Raw genomic sequence first — 23,965 nt, 5'->3', positions numbered from 1 at the left:
CCCTCCACCCCCAAAATCCTAACTTGAAGCCAGTTACGAAAGCGGGTAGAAATGTCTTCAATTTGAACAAGCTGAAAGTGTCATCTTTAAAAAACAACCCAAAGTTAATTCATAGGGAATGAAGGATGGAATTTTCAAAAGCGTATTGTGCGTGGAAGTTAGCTTGATGCAAGCCTAACTGCAGGCAGTAAAAACACTAAGTATAGTGGTAAGGTAATAATAATAAGGTAATAATTGGAAATATACCAATCTCCTAGAACTAGAAGGGACCTTGAAAGGTCATTGAGTCCAGCTCCCTGCCTTCACTAGCAGGACCAATTTTTGCCCCAGATCCCTAAGTGGCCTCTTCAAGGATTGAACTCACAACCCTGGGTTTAGCAGGCCAATGCTCAAACCACTGAGCTATCCCTCTTCCCTCTAAAAGAGTCTCAATAGGAAGCTCCTAAGGAGAAGGTTATTTAGAGGAGAAAGCGAGCAGCGTGTAGACCGCTTCCCTTGTCCCTCAGAAGGCCTTCCAGTTCGTTAGAGGAACTTTTGGGCAGTTGCTGACAGTGGGGCCATGGCAAGGAATGGGACTCTGTGCTGTCAGACCATAGAGCTGTTTACCAACTAGCCTTACATTTGATCTGAAGAGTGTCAGTCCAAGCATGTGCCAGAACTGGGAAGAAGATGTTCTAGTCTTAAAAGCAGCAGCAACAGAAAATATCCTTGCACAACTGACTGGACTGGACTAAATCTTTTGGAACAGATGCTTGCAAATATCTTCTTATGCTTGGCTGCTCTGGGGAATTTACCTCAGGGACTCTTACAGCCAGCGGATTGCATAAAACCACAAATCCTTCTGAACTGCCTCAGAGATGTCCGAGCACTCCGTACCACATCACTTAAATCCCTCCAGGTTTCTAATGCAGCATCCCAGCCCTTGTCTCCCTTCCACCAGGAGGGCTCAACCCAGGTGTCAGTGATGAGAAGACTTTCCTGCACTTGTGCTGTGTGCAATCCTAGCCCAGGGAGGGGAGGAGGGATTTGCACTAATGAGAGGCCCAAGATGTGGGTATTTGCACGTGATCCACAGTAACAACCCTCTATGGCAAAGCTCAGAAGAGACAGAATAACCTGTGTGTGGAAGGCGGTGCACAAAAAGCTGCAGTTGGAATGGAAGGCCTCAAACTTTGAGCCAGGCAAAAAATAAGAAAAAAGGCTCAAGTGAGACGAGAGGGGCCAGGTCTACATTAGGAAATAAGGTCCACATAACTACATCGTGTAGGGGTGTGAGAAATCCACACCCCTGTGCAATGCAGTTAAAGCAACCTAACCCCTGGTGTAGACAGTGCTATGGTGATGGGAGGGCTGCTCCCGCCGACATAACTCCCGCCTGTCAGGGAGGTGGAGTACTCACACCAATGGGAGGGCTTCTCCCGCCAACACAGCTACCGCCTGTCACGGGGCGTGTGTGTGAAGTAACCACACCGACGGGAGGGCTTCTCCCGCCAACACAGCTACCGCCTGTCACGGGGCGTGTGTGTGAAGTAACCACACCAATGGGAGGGCTTCTCCCGCCAACACAGCTACCGCCTGTCACGAGGCGTGTGTGTGAAGTAACCACACTGACGGGAGGGCTGCTCCCGCCGACACAGCTACCGCCTGTCGGTGGGATGGGGGTGGAGTACGCACACCAACGGGAGGGGTTCTCCCATCAGCGTAGGTAGTGTCGTCACTAAAGTGCTGCAGTGTTTTAAGTATAGACCTGCCCCAAGAACAAACAAACAAACAGTGTAATTCTTACCAAGTCAGCTGAAACGGCTGTCGTAATGAGAGAATAAGGCCCATTCACCAGGGCACCACATACAATTAGCATAGCTGCAAAGAGAAAAGAGTATCAGTACTACAGCACAGCTGGCCCTGCTGTATGCCAAGATCCTACAGCATCCAGTCAGAGATTTGTGTATTTGCTACACTCTACTGTAGGGAACAACCCTGTACTGGTAGGATCTACCGGGTGCTTCTAACTTCTATCAACTCTCAGTTCTGCCACTGAGTTCATAGTGGGACAACGGGGTCACCATGGGAGCAAGGGAATTGGACGCAAGAGCCATTTGGAGTTACAGGCAGCCCAGGAAGGCCCCTCTTCATCTCCAACACACTATTCTGGAGGTCACTGCAGGACAGGTTCTATGTCACACATTTACTCTTCCCTTTCAGAAGGTCACGTCTTCCCTCCTCTGCTCCCCTAGTGCCTGCAGGCAGGAACAAACTCTTACAACATAACTTCAGTGATGCTGTGACCTCCATTTCAGGCACCTAGCTGATAAGTGATTGGAGCCTGAGTCCTGGGGAGAGGGCCAGGAGATGAAATAAGACTAGTTGGGGCCCACTGCATCTCCGCTCCCCCTTGCTATTCTAAGGCCTAGAAGGTGACTACAGTGGTGACAAAAAGAATAAGCTGAGGCTTGGGGAAGGCTGAGTGCTGATGGGAAGAGAACATTCTGGGCGGTGACCGCATCACTTTATTCTGCAGCTCTCAGCCATAGTTAGGTGCTTTGACAAGGGTGACAGTGAGTGAGGCTCAGCCCAGAACTGCCTGGATCAAAGGAAGGTTTGCTGGGGACCTTGATACAAACAGGTTTTGAAGGCAGAAATGGGGTGTTGCCGGGGGGGTGGAGAGGGAGGATTTTTAAAATAACAGCAACAGCAACCGTATGGCACCAGTGACTAGTTGTGATTTTAAGGCCAGAGGGGCGCACGGTGATCACTGAGTCTGATTTCCTGCAGGCCACTGAATTTCATCCAGCAATTCCTGCATGAGCCCAATAACTGTTGGGGCCATGATTTGATTTATAAGAAGATGTCCAGATGATGGAGATTTCACCACATCCCTAGATGAATTCTTCCAATGGTCAACCAATCTCCCTGTTAAAAAAAACCATCTTATTCCAGTTTGAGCTTCACCAACTTAAGGTACTGGAAGCTACTTCTGCCTCTGGATGCTAGATTAAAGAGCCCTCTAGCATCAGACATCTTCTCCCAGTGTACATAACTACAGTCCATGGTCTACCAGTTAAGATTTTCCCTAGGGCAGATAATTCTGGAGGAGACGGGAGAACGAGTCTAGAGGGTTTATTTGCCTCCAGAGAGGCACATCTAGAAACTCAGAAACTTGTGAAATCACTCACTGGTTTGTTCCCAAGAGTCTGAAGTTCTACTTACCTGTTGAACTGGCTATTCCATTCTGGCCAATGTGATTGTACAGGAATAGCTGGAAGCAAAGCGGAGAAACCGATTATGTCAGCAGGTTAGAATTACCAAGCCCCTTAGCTAATTTCTGCTCGCCTCCACAGACCTCAGCTGGGTGGAGTGCCATGGCCTAGCTGCAGCTATAACAAGTGGGCACAAGTATCAGGGTTATTTCCATGGAAACCCCTCCCCCCATGGACAATCCTGGACCACAGACAGCGATTTGTCACAAGTTCCTCCCCCACCCCCCAGTCAAGAAGGAACTCGCCTTCCTCTCAAGATCAAGCTTATGAGGAGATGCTGAGGGAACTGGGATTGTTTAGTCTGCAGAAGAGAAGAATGAGGGGGGATTTAATAGCTGCTTTCAACTACCTGACAGGGGGTTCCAAAGAGGATGGATCTAGACTGTTCTCAGTGGTAGAAGATGACAGAACAAGGAGTAATGGTCTCAAGTTGCAGAGGGGGAGGTTTAGGCTGGATATTAGGAAAAACTTTTTCACTAGTAGGGTGGTGAAGCACTGGAATGGGTTACCTAGGGAGGTAGTGGAATCTCCTTCCTTAGAGGTTTTTAAGGTCAGGCTTGACAAAGCCCTGGCTGGGATGATTTAGTGGGGTTTGGTCCTGCTTTGAGCAGGAGGTTGGACTAGATGACCTCCTGAGGTCCCTTCCAACCCTGAGATTCTATGAAGCAGAGCGTCCCTGGGTCCCAGATGAGCTGCAAGGTGCAGTGAGCTAGTCCTGCCTGGATTCTGGTTCTGTCCCCTTTCCCAGCTAAGAGCATTTTAGCTTGCAGTGGTATGCAAGACCCCTGAGTCCACATCTGGATCCTTTCAGATAAAGGAGGGACCACCACTGTCTATCTTGGGGGCCTAATGTCAGGTGCTAAATCCATTCTCTGAGAGTCCAAGTACATACTTGCAGCTCTCACTGAAGCCAGCAGTTGGGGTGCTCATTCCCTTTGAATGTTAGCCCACTTACTTAGCTGCCTAAATACACACCGAGGTCCTTATTTTAGACCTAGTTTGTGGCTGGGGCATTTTGGGGGCAGTGCCCAGCTCCCTCTCAGCACAAAAGGAAATGCTCACAGAATTTGGCCTCGGCTCAAGAAGGCTCTTGGGCAAACCTAAGCTGCACTCCAGCAGTTAAGTTCTCATGCTTTCCATGCTAAACTCCTGGAACCAGATGCGTCAGGGTGGAGGACGCAGCAGTATTGATTCTGTACCGGTCTCTTGGCACTTCTCCCAGACAAGAGTAGAACAGAGAGGGTGAGGAGAGCCAGTTAGACATATGAGCTGGGTGTGGGGGGGTCATTCAGTGATCAGAGGGCACTGTTCATTCCAAGGCAGCATTAGATTGGTTAAGAGCCATTATCCTGAATGGAGATCTTTTTAGGAGTTGTGGAGTTGAGTGTGGGAAAAGAGGCCCACTGTGGCATGTTAAGGAGAGAGTTACTTCCATCCTTGCTTGCTGAGGGAAGAGGGGGTCATGGCCACATGGCAGAAGAGCATGAGTCAGTGTCAATCCTGCCAGTGTTCATCCCAGCCAATCACATCTGAAGCCAAGGGTTATGGGAAGCGTTCTAGAGACACCTGCTGGTCACTCAGCGATGTGCTTTTAACAGGAGGTTAAGTTTTACTGCTTGCACTCAATTATTTCTTGGTTAGAAAATGTTTAGTCTTTCTAGAAAGTGCGACTTGAGTAAGTCAGCCAGAGCAGATGTTCACAACTATTTATGGGAGGGCAGGACTGAAGGGGAATAACAGAGCCAGAATCTCTCATTTGGCCTTCAGCTCTGTAGTTCGACTGCCAAATAAAATAGCAGCAGCTGGTAACTGGACAGCTAGCCAAACATAGCTGTCTTTGAGATTCAGTTTCATTTGGTGGGCTATGTGAATGCTGAGTCTGGAAGAAGGTGAAATCCAGCAATACAAAATAATTTGTCTCTGTAGTGCTATCACTGCTCTAGCATGGCATAAGGACCAAGAGCCTGCATTCTGACCTCCTAGACATAGTCTCACTGTCACAGCTTTGCACTAATGATAGACTGCAGCATCAGAGGCATTTGGGCTGGGAAGAGAATTGCAACTAAGAGTCAGAGTGCGTTCACATTGCAACTTGGTCCAATTAGCTGCTTTTAGGGGTGAACAGTGAAGTCAAACCGAAGTGGAGTTCAGCACAGACATGGGGGGTATACTACCCATAGGGGGAAAAACCACAAACATTTTAACTTTAACTCCTCCTTTACTCCAGAACCCACAGGACACTTCTGGGCTGGCAGAAGGAGTCCCATTATTAGAGCACTGCGCAGATACATAATTAGTATCTGCATCCGATCTGCAAACATAGCTCGTGGATATCCACAGATTTGCAGGGCTCTATCCATTGTGATGGGGGAGTTGGATTATTTTCAGCAACTATCAGCGTTGGCTCCTTTGATCTGGTGAGGTACCATAACCTGCCACCAGCCCAGACAATACCTGCCAACAGGCCCATCTTCCCAGCACTGTGCAGCAGGGTCTGACAGTCCTGGATGCCTGGATGAGCAGCCAGAGTTTAAGAACAGCCTCTTGGCTGCTACTGGGTGCTGTGCAAAGTAGACAGGAGGGCTCCCCATTTTCCCTGCCTGAGCCACCATGCATTCGAACAGAGGAGAAGCTCCAGCAGGGAGCAGTCAGATGCCAGCCTCCTGCCAGATTTGCATAGCAGCAGGACTGCCATCCGCACCTCACTGATTCACAGCTGCACCAAGAGCTCCTCTGTGCTGCAGAGAACTCCAGAGCCTTAGAACAAAAGGGAAGGCTATTCCCTGATTCATTCATTTTTGCTCCATTCCTCTTGGAGAAACCAAGACCCTGAAGGTGCCTTTCTACCCCAGCTAAAGGGAGTAGATGGATCCCTATTCAGTGATTGATTCCAGCCTTACTTGGAATGACGCCTTAGGAGTTTTGAACATTAATAGTGGAGTACAGCTGTTCTGTTTCAGACCCACATTGACTAGGCAGAGGACCAGCCGTCCTGAGAGAATTGCTCTACAGCACCCGTCTCTTACTGGAGAACATTACAAGAGCTAGTACAGGGCAGAACCAGGAAGCTATTCAGTCTCTAGGGTGCAGGCCAAGCACAGTTGGTATCAGGCTATGGAATAAAAGTTTAGGAAGAAGCAGCTGGATAGTGAAGTAGACTAAGGGAGGTGGAGGTGGCACCCTCACTGCAGAGGTCTAGGAAGGGGCAAGTGAGCAGAGCGCGGGGGGGGGGGGGGGGAAGGAAAGCCTCTCACATGGCCTCCTGTGCCCAGCTGTGGAGGATGCTGGAGCCCCTTATGGTCTAGGAAGAGCTCCAGAGTGAACAGCCTCGTCCAGGAACAAGAGCTAGACATGAAAACTGTGACTCATGCCGATCCCGCCCCAGGTTCCAGACTTCCCTGCACAAGGTTCCACAAGGCCACTCATTGCAGGAAAGTGCATATGACTCAAAGGGGAAGAGCAGAGGAAAGAGGCTCACGTCAAGCCCTCATGACCACAGACAAGTGAACATTTTCCATCACAATACGCACCATAGGAGCAGCCACTATCAGCATCACACAGCATGTGGTGGCACTGCCGCCAGTGTAGTCCGATATGGTACCAGCCAGAATGCCTCCTGCATGAGAAAGTCACATAGAATCTCAGGGTTGGAAGGGACCTTAGGAGGTCATCTAGTCCCACCCCCTGCTCAAAGCAGGACCAATCCCCAGATAGATTTTTACCCCAGTTCCTTTGTATTCTGCCAGAGCAGGGGTTTGTCCCATTGCTGCCTTCCCACATGATTTCAGAAAGGTGCTTGTGGCCTGCAGACAGATGTTACTGTCTCGTGACCGGTTAGACCCAGGCAGAGAGGAGAATTCCAGGAGACTCACTCAGTGAGCTGGAAAACAGACATATGCAGCGAGGGCCTGGATTCTAAAGAGCTGTCACTACAAGCCAATCAGTGAGCAGAATAAAAATAAAAGTGATAATTGGTAATAAGAACATAAGAAAGGCCATACCGGGTCAGACCAAAGGTCCATCTAGCCCAGTATCCTGACTACCGACAGTGGCCAATGCCAGGTGCCCCAGAGGGAGTGAATCTAACAGGCAATGATCAAGTGATCTCTCTCCTGCCATCCATCTCCATCCTCTGACGAACAGAGGCTAGGGACACCATTCTTACCCATTCTGGCTAATAGCCATTTATGGACTTAGCCACCATGAATTTATCCAGTCCCCTTTTAAACATTGTTATAGTCCTAGCCTTCACAACCTCCTCAGGTAAGGAGTTCCACAAGTTGACTGTGCGCTGCATGAAGAAGAACTTCATTTTATTTGTTTTAAACCTGCTGCCTATTAATTTCATTTGGTGACCCCTAGTTCTTGTATTATGGGAATAAGTAAATAACTTTTCCTTATCCACTTTCTCAACATCACTCATGATTTTATATACCTCTATCATGTTCCCCCTTAGTCTTCTCTTTTCCAAGCTGAAGAGTCCTAGCCTCTTTAATCTTTCCTCGTAGGGGACCCTCTCTAAACCCCTAATCATTTTAGTTGCCCTTTTCGGAACCTTTTCTAGTGCTAGAATATCTTTTTTGAGGTGAGGAGACCACATCTGTACACAGTATTCGAGATGTGGGCGTACCATGGATTTATATAAGGGCAATAATATATTCTCAGTCTTATTCTCTATCCCCTTTTTAATGATTCCTAACATCCTGTTTGCTTTTTTGACCGCCTCTGCACATTGCGTGGACATCTTCAGAGAACTATCCACGATGACGCCAAGATCTTTTTCCTGACTCGTTGTAGCTAAATTAGCCCCCATCATGTTGTATGTATAGTTGGGGTTATTTTTTCCAATGTGCATTACTTTACATTTATCCACATTAAATTTCATTTGCCATTTTGTTGCCCAATCACTTAGTTTTGTGAGATCTTTTTGAAGTTCTTCACAATCTGCTTTGGTCTTAACTATCTTGAGACGTTTAGTATCATCTGCAAACTTGGCCACCTCACTGTTTACCCCTTTCTCCAGATCATTTATGAATAAATTGAATAGGATTGGTCCGAGGACTGACCCTTGGGGAACACCACTAGTTACCCCTCTCCATTCTGAGAATTTACCATTAATTCCTACCCTTTGTTCCCTGTCTTTTAACCAGTTCTCAGTCCATGAAAGGACCTTCCCTTTTATCCCATGACAGCTTAATTTACGTAAGAGTCTTTGGTGAGGGACCTTGTCAAAGGCTTTCTGGAAATCCAAGTACACTATGTCCACCAGATCCCCCTTGTCCACATGTTTGTTGACCCCTTCAAAGAATTCTAATAGATTAGTAAGACACGATTTCCCTTTACAGAAACCATGTTGACTATTGCTCAAGAGTTTATGTTTTTCTATGTGTCTGACAATTTTATTCTTTACTATTGTTTCAACTAATTTGCCCGGTACCGATGTTAGACCCTACAAAAGCCAGATTTGTATTTTGATCATCAAGGTTGTTTAGCAGGCTTCCTGCTTCTGATGTACTTAAAAAACATTTTGTTATTACCTTTGGAGTTTTTGGCTAGCCGTTCTTCAAACTCCTCTTTGGCTTTTCTTATTACACTCTTGCACTTAAGTTGCCAGTGTTTGTGCTCCTTTCTATTTGCCTCACTAGGATTTGACTTCCACTTTTTAAAGGAAGTCTTTTTATCTCTCACTGCTTCTTTTACATGGTTGTTAAGCCACGGTGGCTCTTTTTTAGTTCTTTTACTGTTTCTGTTGTACTTCTATTAGCAGCTCTTAACATGCTTTACAAACAGGAGTCAATCCTTACATCCCCTGCCCCAGTGAGAAGGGCAAGCGTTACTCCCATTTTTCAGATAAAGCCCAGGCAGAGAACAGGGAGCCCTATGCATCGCATACGGCCAACTTGGGACACTCGTGGTCAGAGGCACTGAGCACCCACGATTCCAGCTAGCAATGGGAGTGGTGGGTGCTGAACACCTCTGGGAGTCATGCCTCATCTCAAGGTAGGCACCCAAATCAAGACACACATTTGACAGTGTAGGTATAACTGAATTGGCCAAGGTCCCCCCAGGAACCCTGATCAGAGCCAGGGATACAACTCCTCTCTGTCTCCCAGGCCTGTGCTTTAGCCACAAGCCATCATCCCTCCCTGTCCACAACGGCAACACAGCAAGCAAGAATGAAGAATGCCAGACCTAGGATGCCGCCAACATCAAAGAGCGTGGACAGGTCCCCAGCCTCCTTAGCGCCGAAGTGAGCTGCAATGAAATGAGATACATCAGAGACATTCACTTGTCAGAAGTTCAGAGCAAGCCTGAGCTCCGGCTGTGTGGTTATTCTCCTGGCATCAGGAGCCAGAGCTCTTGGGGCTGAGAGACAGGCATCCACTGGTGCTGGGTATGGATCTCCTGGGAGCCAGAAGCAGCTCTTGTGGATGCCCAGGAAGACACCTTGTTCACTAGGAGCCCATTGGCAGGACTTGCACCCTAGACTGCAGGCACAGGATGCACTGTCATTTGCACAGTTTGGAGCATCTAAACCCCATGGACCTGCCCAGCACCATGATGGGCATCACTGAGAACAGCTGGCCACAACAGCTGAGCTGCCATTGTGGTGTACGTCTGTGTCCCTCAGCTGAGGTCCCCACACTCCTGAACCACTGCCAGGTTTTCCAGGAGACTGAACACTTATGAGGAAGAAGAGAACACTTTCTTGCTCCTAAGGGCAAATAAGCAAGATTCTCTGCGGGAAGCCTGTGCACTCCTGCCAGGAGGCAGGCAAATGAGAACCCTCCATCCAGAGCACACCCGGTGAAGTAGTTAAATGGGCATTAGTAGCTTCCTGTGACTCACCAACATTCACAATGTAGAGAGGCAGCCAGTAGAGGAAAGTGTAACTGACCAGCTTTGCAAACAGCAGGCATAAGGAGAACTCCACTACACCCTGGGGAGGAGATGGAGGGGAGAAGGGTTAGTGTCTGAAAACCCCAAGGCACAGAGGGGACCCCTATCCTCCCTCTTCCATCCTCTTCTCTCTCCCCATTTGCTTTCAACCCAATCCCATATGTCGGGTGCATCAGTGGTGCTAATGATCATCTTAAACTCACTCGTTACCTTGGACAATTAAACAGCTTCACCACAGTATCTGCAGAGTTCTAGGTGTTCGGGAAGCATAGGCCAATAGGGAACACTGCCGACACTGAGGGAATGTTATCCGAAGCATAATCAGACAAGGAGTTACAAGCTTCCAGGGAAACAGCCTCCATTTGGATTTCTCTGACGCCCCAGGCATGCCCACTAGCCACCTTTCTTAAAATAAACATCAGGAAGAGCAGCTGAGCATTGTCCTTCTGAATTTTCGAACAGGAGGCCTCATCCACTCACACCTCACTTTTATTCATAGACTGGAGGAGGAAAAACAAGTTTTCCTGCTTTTTCCAACTCCCACATTGGTTTCTCAACTTTGAAGGAAAAAAAAAAGTCATGGAACTGAACTTGTTGAATAAACTGAAGTGAAGAAAGTAAAGAATTCTCTCTGCATGTGCAGAAGAGGCTACTGCTGTCAAAAGTTGGTTTAGCACTTCAACAAACTCTGCTTCCAGGTGCTTCGCCAGTGACTTCCCCCAAGTCAGTGCTTTGACTTCCTTTAGAAGTTCAGCAATGAACATGTCCTGCTTGAATTTTATTTAAATTGAAATTTTAACAGCTTGTACCATTTTTAGGCCTTGGTATAGGGTGTCAATTTCAAAATTTAATTTTCAATAGGTTTATTTTTAAAAAAATATATAAATGTATTGAAATACATTTTTTTAAAGCACGATAGTTGATTTTTAATCTCTATGTCTACAGTTGCCAACCCTCCAGGATTGTCCTGGGGTCTCCAGGGATCAAAGATTAATCATTAAATAAAGATGTCATGTGATCAAACCTCCAGGAATACATCCAACTAAAGGTGGCAACCCTAGGGGTGTCTCCATGCCTCCCTTTCCCTTCTGTACAATGGGGACAGTGGCCTCACAGGGGGTTGAGAAGATACACTGGAGATTGTGAGGTGCTCAGTTACTGCAGTAATGGAGGCCACATGGAACACAGATGGGTCAGGGAAGGCACCAAGGCCCCTCAGATTCGATCATTAGAAATATTGCTAGCTGGGTTTGTGATGACCAGGAGAACCACATGGTGAATGGCCTGCCGGGTGTGAAGGTTGTGGGCCTCTTGAGGCATCTAGACAGACTTATGGGCGGGGCTGGGAAGGAGATGGTGGTTGTGGTACATGTGGGTACCAGTGACATAGGGAAAGGTAGGAAAGAGGTCCTGGAAATCAAACTAGATAAGAGATTAAAGTCCTGGACCTCCATGGTAGGATAGTTCCACACACAGAGCCAGTTAGACAGAACTGCAGAGTCTCAGAGTATGGATGAGATGATGGTGTTCAGAGGAGGGATTTAGGTTTATTAGGAGCTGGGGAAGCTTGTAGGAAAGGAGGAGCCTATACAGGAAGAATGAGCTCCATCTAAACCAAATCAGAACCAGATTGCTGGCATGTAACATTAAAAAGTTTGTAGAGGATTTTTTTAAACTAAGAGCTGGGCCAAAGCTGACAGGTTCAGAGGACCACATGGTTTGAACAGACATCCTATAGTGGAGGATCTATTAATGGGGATTCCCTATATCCTAGTAAAGGAGAGATGATAGAAATAGATAAAAATACAGGTAGGAAGTGGAGAGAAACAGTCATATGAAGAAGAGTCCCACTTAATACATACATCACATGAAGGCAGACAACTAAATACTGAAACATTTTATAAGTGCTTACATACAAATGCTAGAAGTCTAAATAATAAGAACTTGAGTGCCTGGTATTATATCAGTTTCCTAATTTAATAGGTATCACGTAAACTTGGTTGAAAAATGACAATCAATCAATGGGACACAGTAATACCATGGTACAAAATATACAGGAATGGCAGAGTAGGTCTTGCTGGTGGGGAAGTGGCACTATACATGGGGAAAAAAGCACCAAGTCAAATATAGTGAAAATATTAAATGAATCAAACTGTACCATAGAATCTTGAATAATAAGAGTACAGAGTATATATCAACCACCTAACCAAGATGGTGAGAGTTACTATGAAATGCTCGGGGAGATTAGAGAGGCTACAAAAATAGAAAACACAGTAATAATGGTGGAATTCAACTATGCCTATATCGACTGGGTAAATGTTACCTCAGGATGGGATGCAGAGATGAAATTTCTAGAGACCTTAAATGACTGCTTCTTGAAGCAGCTAATCCTGGAAGCCACAAGGGGAGAGGCAATTCTTAATTTAGTCCTCAGGGGAGTGCAGGATGGCCCAAGACGTGAATATAGCTCAACCACTTCGTAAAAGCGACCATAACGTAATTCAATTTAACATCATTGGGGGAGTGAGGGGAGTCATACCAAACAAGCCCACCGCAGTAGCACTTAGCTTCAAAAAGGGGAACGACAGAAAAATGAGGAAGCTAATTAACCAGAAATTAAAAGGAACAGTGACAAGAGTGAAATATCTGCAAGCTGCATGGAAACTTTTATAAACACCATAATAGAGGCACAAATTAAATTCATAGCCCAAATTTAAAAAAAGGAGGTGGCTGGAGGCAAAAAGACACCCTTTAAAAATTGGAAGTCAAACTCTACTCAGGAAAATAGAAAGGAGCATAAACTCAGGCCTGGTTTACACTACAGAGTTCTAGGTAAGGCAGCTTACATTGATCTAACTCTAAGGGTCTACACTAAAATGTAGCTCCCACCAGTGTAACTCATCCACTACACCAATTTAATAACTCCACCTTGGTGAGAGGCGTAGTGCTGAGGTCAATGTAGTTAAGTTGATGCAGTGCCAGTATAGACACTGTTGTTTACATTGACTGGTGCAGCCTTTCAGAAGCCATCCCACAATGACCACACTCAGTTAAATCGGTGCGAATACTCCTGGTGGGAGCACACACCGCTGACACAAGAGTAGCAGCATGGACGTGCAAAAGCAATTTAGTTACTTGGGTGGCTGTACAATGACATACCTTAGGTTGACTTAATTTTGCAGTGTAGAATTGCCCTCGGGCAAATCAAGGATAAACGTACAAGTAGGCGGGCCACAAAAGAATCTGAAGAGCAACTAGCAAAAGACAAACTAACAGAAAAACCAACAACAACATTAGAAGCAGGAAGCCTGCCAAACAAACAAACAATCAGTGGGGTCACTGAACAATCAGGATGCTAAGCTTAACACAGCATGTCTGTTCGAGAGAGGCTAAATGAATTCTTTGCACTGGTCGTCACTGCAGATGAGGGTGATTCCCAGACCTGAGCCATTCCCTTAAGGTGACAAATCTGAGGAGCTGTCTCTGACTGAAGGGTCAGGTGAGGTGGTTTTGGAACAAATTGTTAAATTAAACAGTAATAAGTCACCAGGACCAGATGGGATTCACCCCAGAGTTCTAAGGGAACTCGTATATGAAACTGCAGAACTACTAACTGTGATATGTAACCTATTGCTTAAATCAGCCTCTGTACCAGATGACTAGAGGATAGCTAATGTGACACCAATTTTTTAAAAAGGCTCTAGAGGTGATCCTGGCAATTACAGGCCAGTAAGCCTGTTCAGCACCAGGCAAATTGGTTTAAACTACACTAAAGAACAGAATGATCAGACACACAGATGAACACGGTTTGTTGGGAAAGAGTCAACATGGCTTTTGTAAAGTGAATTCATGCCTCATCAATCTATTAGAATTCTTTGATGGGGTCAAACGCACGTATGGACAAGAGTGATCCAGTGGATATAGTATACTTGGATGTTCAGAAAGCCTTCGACAAGGTCCCTCACCAAAGGCTCATAAGCAAAGTAAGCTGTCATGGGTTAAGAGGGAAGGTCCCTCTCATGGATCAGTAACGGTTAGAAAGACAGGAAAGGAAGGGTAGGGATAAACGGCCAGTTTTCACAGTGGAGAGAGATAAGGATCTGTATTGGGACGAGTGCTGTTCAACATATTCATAAATGATTTGGGAAAAGTGGTAAAGAGTGAGGTAGCAAAGTTTGCAGATGATAACTATCTTAAGTCATTTTGTAAGTCCAAATCAGACTGGGAAGAGCTACAAAGGGAGCTCACAAAACTGGGTGACTAGGCAAGAAAATGGCAGATGAAATTCTGTGTTGATAAATGCAGAGTAACACAAAATGGAAGACATAATCCCAACTATCCATACAAAATGATGGGGTCTAAATTAGCTGTTACCGCTCAAGAAAGAGATCTTGAAGTTGTGGATAGTTCTCTGAAAACATCTGCTCAATGTGCAGCGACAGTCAAAAAAAGCTAATGTTAGGAACCATTAGGACAGGGATAGATAATAAAACAAAAAAATATCATAATGCCACTATATAAATCTACAGTATGTCCATACCTTGAATACTGTGTGCAGTTCTGGTCACCCCATCTCAAAAAGGATACATTAGAATTGGAAAAGGTACAGAGCAGGGCAACAAAAAATGATTGGGGGTATGGAACAGCTTCCATATGGGGAGAGATTAAAAAGACTGGGACTGTTCAGCTTGGAAAAGAGGTGACTAAGGGGAGATATGAAACAGGTCTACAAATTCTTGACTGGTATGGAGAAAAAGTGTTATTTACCCCTTCACATAAACACTAGAACCAGGGTCACCCAATGAAATTAATAGGCAGCAGGTTTAATGCAAGCAAAAGGAAATATTTCTTCACACAATGCAAAGTCACTCTGTGGAACTTGTTGCCAGAGGATGTTGTGAAGGCCAAAACTATAATGGGGTTCAAAACAGAAGTAGATAAGTTCATGGAGGATAGGTTCATTAATGGCCATTAACCATGCTCTGGGTGTCCTAAACCTCTGACTGCTAAAAGCTGGGACTGAATGACAGGAGATGGATTACTAGATAAAATTGCCCTGTTCTGTTCATTCCTCGCTGACACTTGCCACTGTGGGAAGTCTGGATACCGGGCTAGATGGACCTTGGTCTGACCCAATATGGCCATTCTCATGTTCAGCTACACACCTTGGACTTCACCTATGTCTGTGCTGGTGTATAGTAAGTGGCACCCCAAATCCCACAGGACATTAGCCCCCTGTTCAGAATTCTCTGGACCCACTAGCAGCCTGGTTCTTCTACTCACAGGTATCCTGAGGGCTCCTAAGAAGCTGATGGCTTCTGGCTGCTCAGCTGGTTCTTTGGGATACTCTGAAGAATCGATAGTGTTCTCTCGGCTACAGCTCCCATCATCAGTGGAGAGCGTCACTTCAGGGTCTTTCTCCTCGGATTCCTCGGATTCCGTCTGAAACCAGATTAGCCCAGCAGTTTACACTCAGGCAGCTGGAGCAGAGTGTGTCCATACCCTGGCCTGGCACAGCTGTTGAGCCCAGCCCTCCCCTTGGTTGCAGGTACAGCTTATTCTCATGCTCAGGCCCATCAGTATGATGGGATGAAGTATTGCATAGTCACACAACTGCATAACAAGCCTGCTGTTTCAAGGCCAGGCATTATAGGCCCATGTGTAGGGCCCTCACTCCTGGGGTCACAAATCTCAGTTGTCATTTAAAAAGAATCAAAAACACAAACACACACCAAAAGCTGCTTCTAGCCCTTATGGCTGCAAACACTTGGGTCATGTTTCCAAGCTGAACCAAGGCAGTGACACCTTCCTGAGGTTGCAGACAGCCTGAAACAATAGCTGACAAATGAGCTATGCTGTGCATCTCAATGGATTTGTTAACAGTGGAAGCCACTGCTGGGGGGCGGGGCCCTGCCATCACCACCAGAACAGGGGCCCTCACTGCTGCCACCCCATCATCAGTTCTTGTGGGGTGATGTCAGAAGAGCCCATTTCCTGAAGTTCTCTGTCAGGGTCATGGAAGCAGAGTCCTCGCTGCTCGGGCAGCCCCAGGTCCCCAGAAGATGGAACAGTGGTTTTCAGTTTTCCCAGAAAGGGAGGGTGTTGGCCTGCCTGACTCCAACCAGCTCACATAGGCAGCCCCTGCCAACACTGCCCCAGGTAGGGCAAGGTCCCAATGCCAGGCTGAGGCTGTGCCAAGGACTCCAAGCTGCCTTAAATTCATGGAGGTTAAATCAATTAATGTCTATTAGGCAGGATGGGTAAGCAATGATGTCCCTAGCCTCTGTTTGTCAGAGGGTGGAGATGGATGGCAGGAGAGAGGTCACTTGATTATTACCTGTTGTTAGGTTCACTCCCTCAGACACCTGGCATTGGTCATTGTCAGTAGACAGGATACTGGGCTGGATGGACCTTTGGTCTGACACAGTGTGGCTGTTATTATGTAACCTGGCTCTGGGTTTAAGAGATTGACAGGACTAAGGGCTTGTCTACCTGGGGACGTTTACCAGCAGAACTATACTGGTATAATTCTATTGCCATAGTGGAATAAGAATGTCCACACAGGAAGTTATACTGAATAGAGCAGTATCATTATACCAGTACATTTCTCTGGGTAGACCAGCCCTAATAGAGCAGGAGTGTGGCAGGCCATGGCTGAAACATGTACCAAGGTGCACTGGAGTCCACCACTGCAAACGTGGGGGTATTCAGGTCAGGAATGAGCTTGTGCATTGACAGTTACACCTGCCTATGGCCGGTGCTGCTAATCCCGCTGCCTGAGTGCTGGACACATATCAAGCGTCCGAGTTTCAAGGGAAAAAACTTGCCAACAGTACAAACTCCATTTTTCCTCCCCTTCCCTCCCCAACTTTTCTATTTGTTCCAGGGGCAGCGGGAGAGAGAAGGGGAAAACCTGATTCAGTTTCTATCAAGGCTGCATGAGGCTGGGAGAAGGGAGAAGGTGGATTTAAACAAACAAACAAACCACTTTTCCCATGAAGTTTCATTTTAGAAAAAAGTTCATTAAATAATAAATAATAATAATAATGTCAAGCAGCTGTCGGCAGCCATTCTTAGGTTCTGCCGAAGAGCTGCCTGGTCAGTGCACTCACACGCAGCAGCTTGGCACCCTCGCTACGTGATGTGTCTCTAGCCTGCAAAGTGCTCTTAGCGAGGGAGGCCACATGGCTAATGAAAGTAGGAAAGCTCAGAGCCCCACATGTGTCATGGGATCAATGTGCCTCCATCGAGGCATCTGGACAGGGGACAGGCCAAGAACATTAGACTGTATCTCCATACAGGTGTCCGGGGGAAATATGTTGTTACAGGTTATTTATAGATTTCAGCCAGTGAACTGCCCAAGAGCACACAAGCCAAATTTCAACAGCCAAAGCATCAGGAACACCCTCCTTGAGCGATTCTGCATCTCTGGATAAGTTGTGCCATTCCTGTGGCTATGGCTGCACATCAGAGCTTTTGCTGCACCACAGCAGAGTGAATTGCTGGGATATCCCTTGCTAGCCCCACACCAGGGAAATGGGAAACCTTCTGGAAGCTGGGGTTTGGAACCGTGATCCCCAGAAATGGCACTGCCCTTGCTGAGAGGGGAAGAGGAAACTCTGCCTAGCCCCGGATTCCTCGGAGAGCTTGGAAAGGAAGTTAACTTACATGGTGTAGAGGTGGGCTGCAATCAACGTCTTCAGGATCTGAAAGAGAGAGAGAGAGAGAGAGAGAGAGAGAGATTCCATGTGACTGCCACACACAACAACCCCATTGCATCCTCCCGTTACCTCAGCACACGTACAACAGCCAGTGTGGGAAACTAATCCAGCACTCCCTAGTCTTTGGCATGTGTGCAGCCCACCCCACAGGGCAAGAGCTTTCCGGTGCACTAACTCAGGAGCCCCACAACTAGGAAAAGGAGTGTGCAAACAACATTTCATGCTACAAGGCCTGAAGAATAAAAGGCCCCAGTTATGGCAATCTGAAAAGCAGGTCCAAGATTCAGCAGCAACGGCAAAGCCAAGTCTCGGCTGCAGCTCACAGTAAAGGTGACGACTTTAGAGACCAGTGACTATTTCCTGAAGTGAAGTGAACTGGAAGACCCCAATTGTTCCCAAGGGGCTCATTTCCCCTCCATTTTCCAGCTGCAGAGAGGAGTGGGAGAGGGCCTTGGCTTTTATAGGAAGCATGTCTGGCGGGCAGCAGATCTACACACCTCTAGGGGAGCTCAGAGACCAGAGCACTGGCGGTAAGAGCTGAGTGGACACAATTCAGGGCAGCCATGCAGAGCAATAGCATGGCCAGGATAGGGAAGCAGTTGTATCATCACTTGCCACTAGATGGCAATAGCTATTTGTTGTTTCCATTCAAAGTGCTCCTAGCCTGAAGTTTAAAGGTGCTCTGAGCTGAGTCCCGTGAGGCAAGAGACACAAAGGAATCTAGGCACCTAAAGATGCAGAGAGGTACCTAAGAACATAAGAATGGCCAGACTGGGTCAGACGAAAGGGCCATCTAGCCCAGTATCCTGTCTTCCAACAGTGACCAGTGCCAGGTGCTTCAGAGGGAGTGAACAGAACAGGGCAATTTATCGAGTGACCCATCCCCTGTTGTACAGTCCCAGCTTCTGGCAGTCACAGGCGAGGGACTCCCAGAGCATGGGGTTGCCTCCCTGCCCATCTTGGCTAACAGCTGTTGATGGACCTATCCTCCATGAACTTAGTTAATTCTTCTTTGAACCCAGTGATACTTTTGGCCTTCACAACATCCCCTGAGAAGGAGTTCCACAGGGGCCTAACTTGGACACTTTTGTACATCCCACTAGGCACCTCTCTGCATCTTCAGGTGCCTCAATCCCTTTGTAAGTCAGGGTCTGGCCCAACGTTCCCTTTAGCTTTGGGGTCCCCAGACATCAGTGGCTAGCAGTCACAGCAGCACACCACGTGAGGATTCTCATGGCATCTGACCGGGAGGCCACCCTTAGGTGACCCATGTACCCCAAAGAGCTTTGAAAGCTGTCCACACTGTACGGTACCATGCAGCCACAAAGATCTCTGCTGGAGGCAAGGGGGCATATGAACTCCCAGGACCTGCCCTCTCTTCACTGCTGTCCCTGCTTCACTTCTCTGGATGTCAAGATGCTCCTTTGCACTCCTTCCATTGTAAGAGTTCAGCCCTGCAGCAGACAGCTTCCTGGCGTCACATGGCTGCAAAAGCCCCCCACAGCAGCTGCGACATACTAAGCTTGGAAGTGGGCCCCAGCTTAGTGCAGCTTTCCCCATGGCTAGCTCCCATGCTGCCGATTTACTGCTCTGCGTGGCCGTCGGAAAGTGTGCCCCACCACAGAGAGAGGCTGCCAGGGCCCAAGGTGCACATGCTGAGAGGGATAAGAGATTTTGCAGTCACTCCCCTCGGGCATCGCTCTTCTAGGACTTCATGTTCCCTGGAGAGCCAAACCCCTTTCCAAGGTTTTCATTCTTGTTATCGGCCCATCATTTTCTAGTGTTCCCCCAGAGAGTCTCCACATGGCCACGCAGCACTGTACTACAGAGGACAGTCCCATATGGACCCCAAAGGTAGACAAGCCTTTCAAGCTCTAAAGAGAAGAGATAACACTGACTTCTGTGCATGAGAACCGCTCTGACACCACCTACTGTTTCCACACAGGCCATCAGATAAGGACTTTTGTTACTGAGCTAAAGACCCTGGTTCCAGTCTTGACTCTTTCCATAGATTGCCTGTGCCCAGGTTATCCTCACTCAGAATTCATCAGCTCAACGAGATATTGTAGAATAATCAGTTTTTGGTCCATCAAGAGTCTGCTCGTCACAGTTAGAGCTCTGCCAGCTAGCTCTGATTAACACTGATCTCAAACACCGATGAGAAAACCCTCTTCGTAAAACCCTCTTCCTGGGGAAGAGTACTCTGACAGCCTGAATCCACAGCCCATGGATATGCACCAGCACCAACTGGTTCCATCTGCCACTTCCACCAATGCTCTTGCCAGGGAACCTGCTTGCTGGAGGGTTCTCAGACACCAGCACAAAGGGGACAGCGCCCTGCCAGAGGTTAAGCCAATACTGAAAGGAGGTTTCAGCACCATTCACCAGCTACGCCAGTGTCCTAGAGCTGAAAGGCTTTAGATGCCAACCCTAAATATTGAATACAGCCAGTTCTCTCCTCATCACTATGGAGGGCTGGCATGGTGTCAGCGATGCTGCACCAGGTACTGTTCTCCCGGCAGAGGCTACTGGGGGTATGTCTTCCCTACCGGCCGTATTGGCGGGTAGCAATCGATTTCTCGGGGATCGATATATCGCGTCTCATCTAGACGCGATATATCAATCCCCGAACGCACTCCTGTCGACTCCGGAACTCCACCAACCCAAATGGCGGTAGCGGAGTCGACAGGGGGAGCCACGGACGTTGATCCCGCGCCGGGAGGATGGTAGGTAACTCGATCTAAAATATTTCGACTTCAGCTATGCTAGTCACGTAGCTGAAGTTGCGTATCTTAGATCGATTCCCACCCCCAGTGTAGACCAGCCCTGAGAAGCTGCCTCCCTCTCTGCCACAGTCTGTATCCACCTTCCTCATCCCCAGGCCAGCAGAATGCTGCAGCACAGCTAGTCTTCCAGCAGGAGGTTGTGATGAAGCATCTAGGCCCAGCTCACACTCACATTCAACGAGGAACAAGAAGCAGACGATTCCCATGATTGCAATGATGATCCCAGGCACGATGAAAGACAGGCCCCAGGCTGACGAAACCCACACTCCAGCGATCAGGGACCCCAGGATGTTTCCTACAGAGGTATGGGAATTCCAGATGCCCATGATCAGACCTCTCCTGATGAAGGATAAGAGAGAAACCATTAGTACAGCATTTCTACAGTGCTTGCCAGTTATGACCATTTATTGAGATATATCCACTAGACGAGTCTGAGACTCTTCCCTGCAGGCCCTCAATGTCCTGCCATTTCCTCCACACCCAGGCCCTATTCCCCCGCAGCTAAGAAAGGCTCAACAGGATTCCCAGCTCAGCTGATGTGGGCAAATGGGCATGCAGGGACCAGGGCACATTCTCTCCTGTTCCAAACAGCAATGACAATTTGGGCTGTGGGGGAGAAGCAGAGGGGATTTGGCCAGTGGGCATGAACATGGCAGAGTCCAGTAAGAAGTACCCTGCACCAAAGACTGGGCCAACCTAACCCAAGAGGGAACATGAGAACGCCGCTGCTGTATATCCTCCTCCCTAGGAGGAAGGGCCCACAAATTTGGGAACTGAGCATTGCTCATGTTTTTCAAAGGTAAGGGCATGCACTAGTGATGTGACTGTGTGCAGCCCCCACTATTGCTTGAAATGGACAATAATAGGCCAATAGTTCATAACCAGCAATTTCACTCTGGGTAGCACCATTCCCATATACCGCAAGGGTCCAAACACATCAGAGCTTAGCAATAGAGATACAGTTAAAGCAGTAATCCAGGAAAAGCCAAAACAATGGGACACGCGCAAAGCCAGAAGAGATGGTCACAGCTACAGTCTTTCAGCTGTAAAGTCAGGGAGAGGCAAAGATCCAGGAAGGCTGCTACAGGTGGCAGTATCAGCAAAGGAGAAGCATGAACAATGTGGTGTGACTGAAGCAACATAAGAGGCCCATGATCAGAGGAGAGCTGGGCTGCTTTGAGTCCATGGAGGGATACCACAGAACTGGCTCCCACACAAATGAGTAAGTGTTTAAGATGGGCTCCTGCTCCGTATGCGCAGAAGGGGATGTTGTATTCTGCCGCGGCTGGAAACTGGCATGTTAAGGAAGGGAGCTGCAGCAGTCAAGGGAGAGAAAGTGAAGGCCTGGATGAGGACTGCAGCAGAGGGCCTCCTGGCAGCAGCGAACACAAGCAGGGGGGAGGATACGCAGATTTACAGCCACAAACAGGGAAGGAAGAAAATTCTCCAAATCCAAAGTTATGGCCAGTGAGGACAAGTGGGGGGCTGGCACCATGGGGAGCAAAGGCAGAGATGGGCTCCTGCGTGACCAGTTTGCGAGGTGTGTGCTCATCACCCTATTTGATCATGACAGAGGGCCCAGCAGGTGAAACACATATGATCACTAGTTGCTGACATATAAAACAAGGTGGCAATGGCTTATCAAGCCATTGCTGGGTAAACAAACATTCTTCTCAGAGCTGATGACTTACCAAGACAGGCCCTGAGTGCTGGAACACCTCAGGAATCTCTGCCTCAAAGCACTGACGGGTAGCTATGTGGAGTGGAAGGAACATAGGGAGACATGCAGTGTGCACAGAGCTTACATTGGCAAATGGCTCAGCGTAGCTGCCTCTTTAATGGTGCTTCCCAGTCCTCGCTGGGAAGCCTCAGCATTTTAGGGTCTCCTCTGCCACGCAAAAGAGCTGTATTGTAGGACCTTGTGTGAGTTTCAGGCCAGGCCTCGACAGCGCCACCATGACCATAAACCAAAGTTAGTCCACAGGTTTCTGTGTCGGGTGTTGTTTCTTGCCACTACCAGGGTGTGAATCAGGCACTTCCTCAGGGCGGGGATTAAGCAACAAAACACTTAAGATTTTTGTTGTGGCTTCTCTCAAGAGATGAAGAAACAGACTCACTTCCCCTTTCCGAACCAGTTCCCAACGCACGTCACCACGGATGGCCAGCCAGTCGTCTGCACCAAACCATTGCAGATCTAGTGGGGAGAGAGCAGGTGTGTCAAGAAGCCATGCAATAGAGTCACAATGTCAGACTGTGCTATCCCCTGTCCCCATCCCTGGAAAATTCAGTCCTCCTCTAGGACAGAAGTGTTCTCATTAGCCCATCACACATATCCACCACCTGAATCAGAAAGAAAGTAGTGCCTTACATCTCAGGCCATTCACTCCAGCCAGCTTCCCCACCAAAGGAGAAGGAGAAACTCTGTCTGAGGCATCTCAAGATATTGCTATCTGGCCATTTCTTCTGGATTTCAGGGGTGCCACTGGTTACTGAGGTAAATGCAGACCTAATTCAGTACAGGAGCAGGGAGGCAAACTGAACAGTTTGAAATCATACCTCAGTAGCAGGCAATTCTGGTGAAACATAGGAAAGAAAGAAATCCCTCTCCCTGCAAAGGAAGTCATTCTAGAGCCAGAGGTGAGACTCATCAGTGCAGATGCTGTCTAGTAGACAGTCTCCCATCCAAAACAGTGCCTACATCCTATGGGGTTATTGGTGCCACACTGCCAAAGTATCCTTACACTTCCTGGGGAAAGGCAGTGTATTTTCCATGGCCCAATAGTCTAATTCCTTCAAAACCCCGGCTGCTCAGGGAGTCAAGTATGCAGTCGTTCTGAAGGACTGGTGCCCAAGTTAAAGACATGCCAGTCCCACCCTCTCCATGCAGTGGCAGGGAAGGCCAATGAGTAGTGCAGGTACACTTTAACCCATCCAGTAAAGGGAACTATGCAGGGCAGGTTTCAGAAGCGTTACAAGGACATTCATAGAGCTGCCATAGGAAGTAGGCCTCCATCTAGATGGAGCTGCAGGCATGCACTGCAAGGGACATGACATCCACTAGCTCCTGTTGTCTCCACAGATCTCTGCTTGTAGTGGAAGAGGCTGTTTTTTTCACTAACGGGAAAAACTGCAGTGCTCTTTGGAAAACACCAGTCCCTGATGCCAAAACGGACAGGCCAAAACCAGAAGCCTAAAGTTCAGATCCCAAGTACATATTTTGACTCCTAAACAAAGTGGCTGATTTTCAAACATGCTGAGCACCCAACAGCCCCCTGGTAATTCAGCACTTCTGACAAGCCAG

The 23,965-nt window shown here is 47.7% G+C and overlaps 1 protein-coding gene across 2 annotated transcripts in view; it reads right to left on the bottom strand.

Moving 5' to 3' along the window:
* SLC37A2 (solute carrier family 37 member 2) overlaps positions 1 to 23,965 on the bottom strand; it is a 63,097-nt gene that overhangs the window by 7,520 nt on the left and 31,612 nt on the right. For both annotated transcript variants that reach the window (XM_044996744.1, XR_006574786.1), the window contains exons 6-14: positions 22,782 to 22,858; positions 20,837 to 21,003; positions 17,826 to 17,863; positions 15,441 to 15,599; positions 10,107 to 10,197; positions 9,450 to 9,512; positions 6,788 to 6,873; positions 3,208 to 3,256; positions 1,787 to 1,860 (exon numbers count right to left, since the gene is read on the bottom strand). In XM_044996744.1, the coding sequence (XP_044852679.1) occupies positions 1,787 to 1,860; positions 3,208 to 3,256; positions 6,788 to 6,873; positions 9,450 to 9,512; positions 10,107 to 10,197; positions 15,441 to 15,599; positions 17,826 to 17,863; positions 20,837 to 21,003; positions 22,782 to 22,858 (804 nt within the window). The remainder of the gene's footprint in view (positions 1 to 1,786; positions 1,861 to 3,207; positions 3,257 to 6,787; positions 6,874 to 9,449; positions 9,513 to 10,106; positions 10,198 to 15,440; positions 15,600 to 17,825; positions 17,864 to 20,836; positions 21,004 to 22,781; positions 22,859 to 23,965) is intronic.

The sequence above is a fragment of the Mauremys mutica genome, chromosome 22, assembly GCF_020497125.1.
Source record: "Mauremys mutica isolate MM-2020 ecotype Southern chromosome 22, ASM2049712v1, whole genome shotgun sequence".
In the NCBI taxonomy this organism is placed as follows: Eukaryota; Metazoa; Chordata; order Testudines; family Geoemydidae; genus Mauremys; species Mauremys mutica.
Note: the sequence above shows the minus strand (reverse complement) of the source record. Positions and strands in the feature narration are given on the sequence as shown.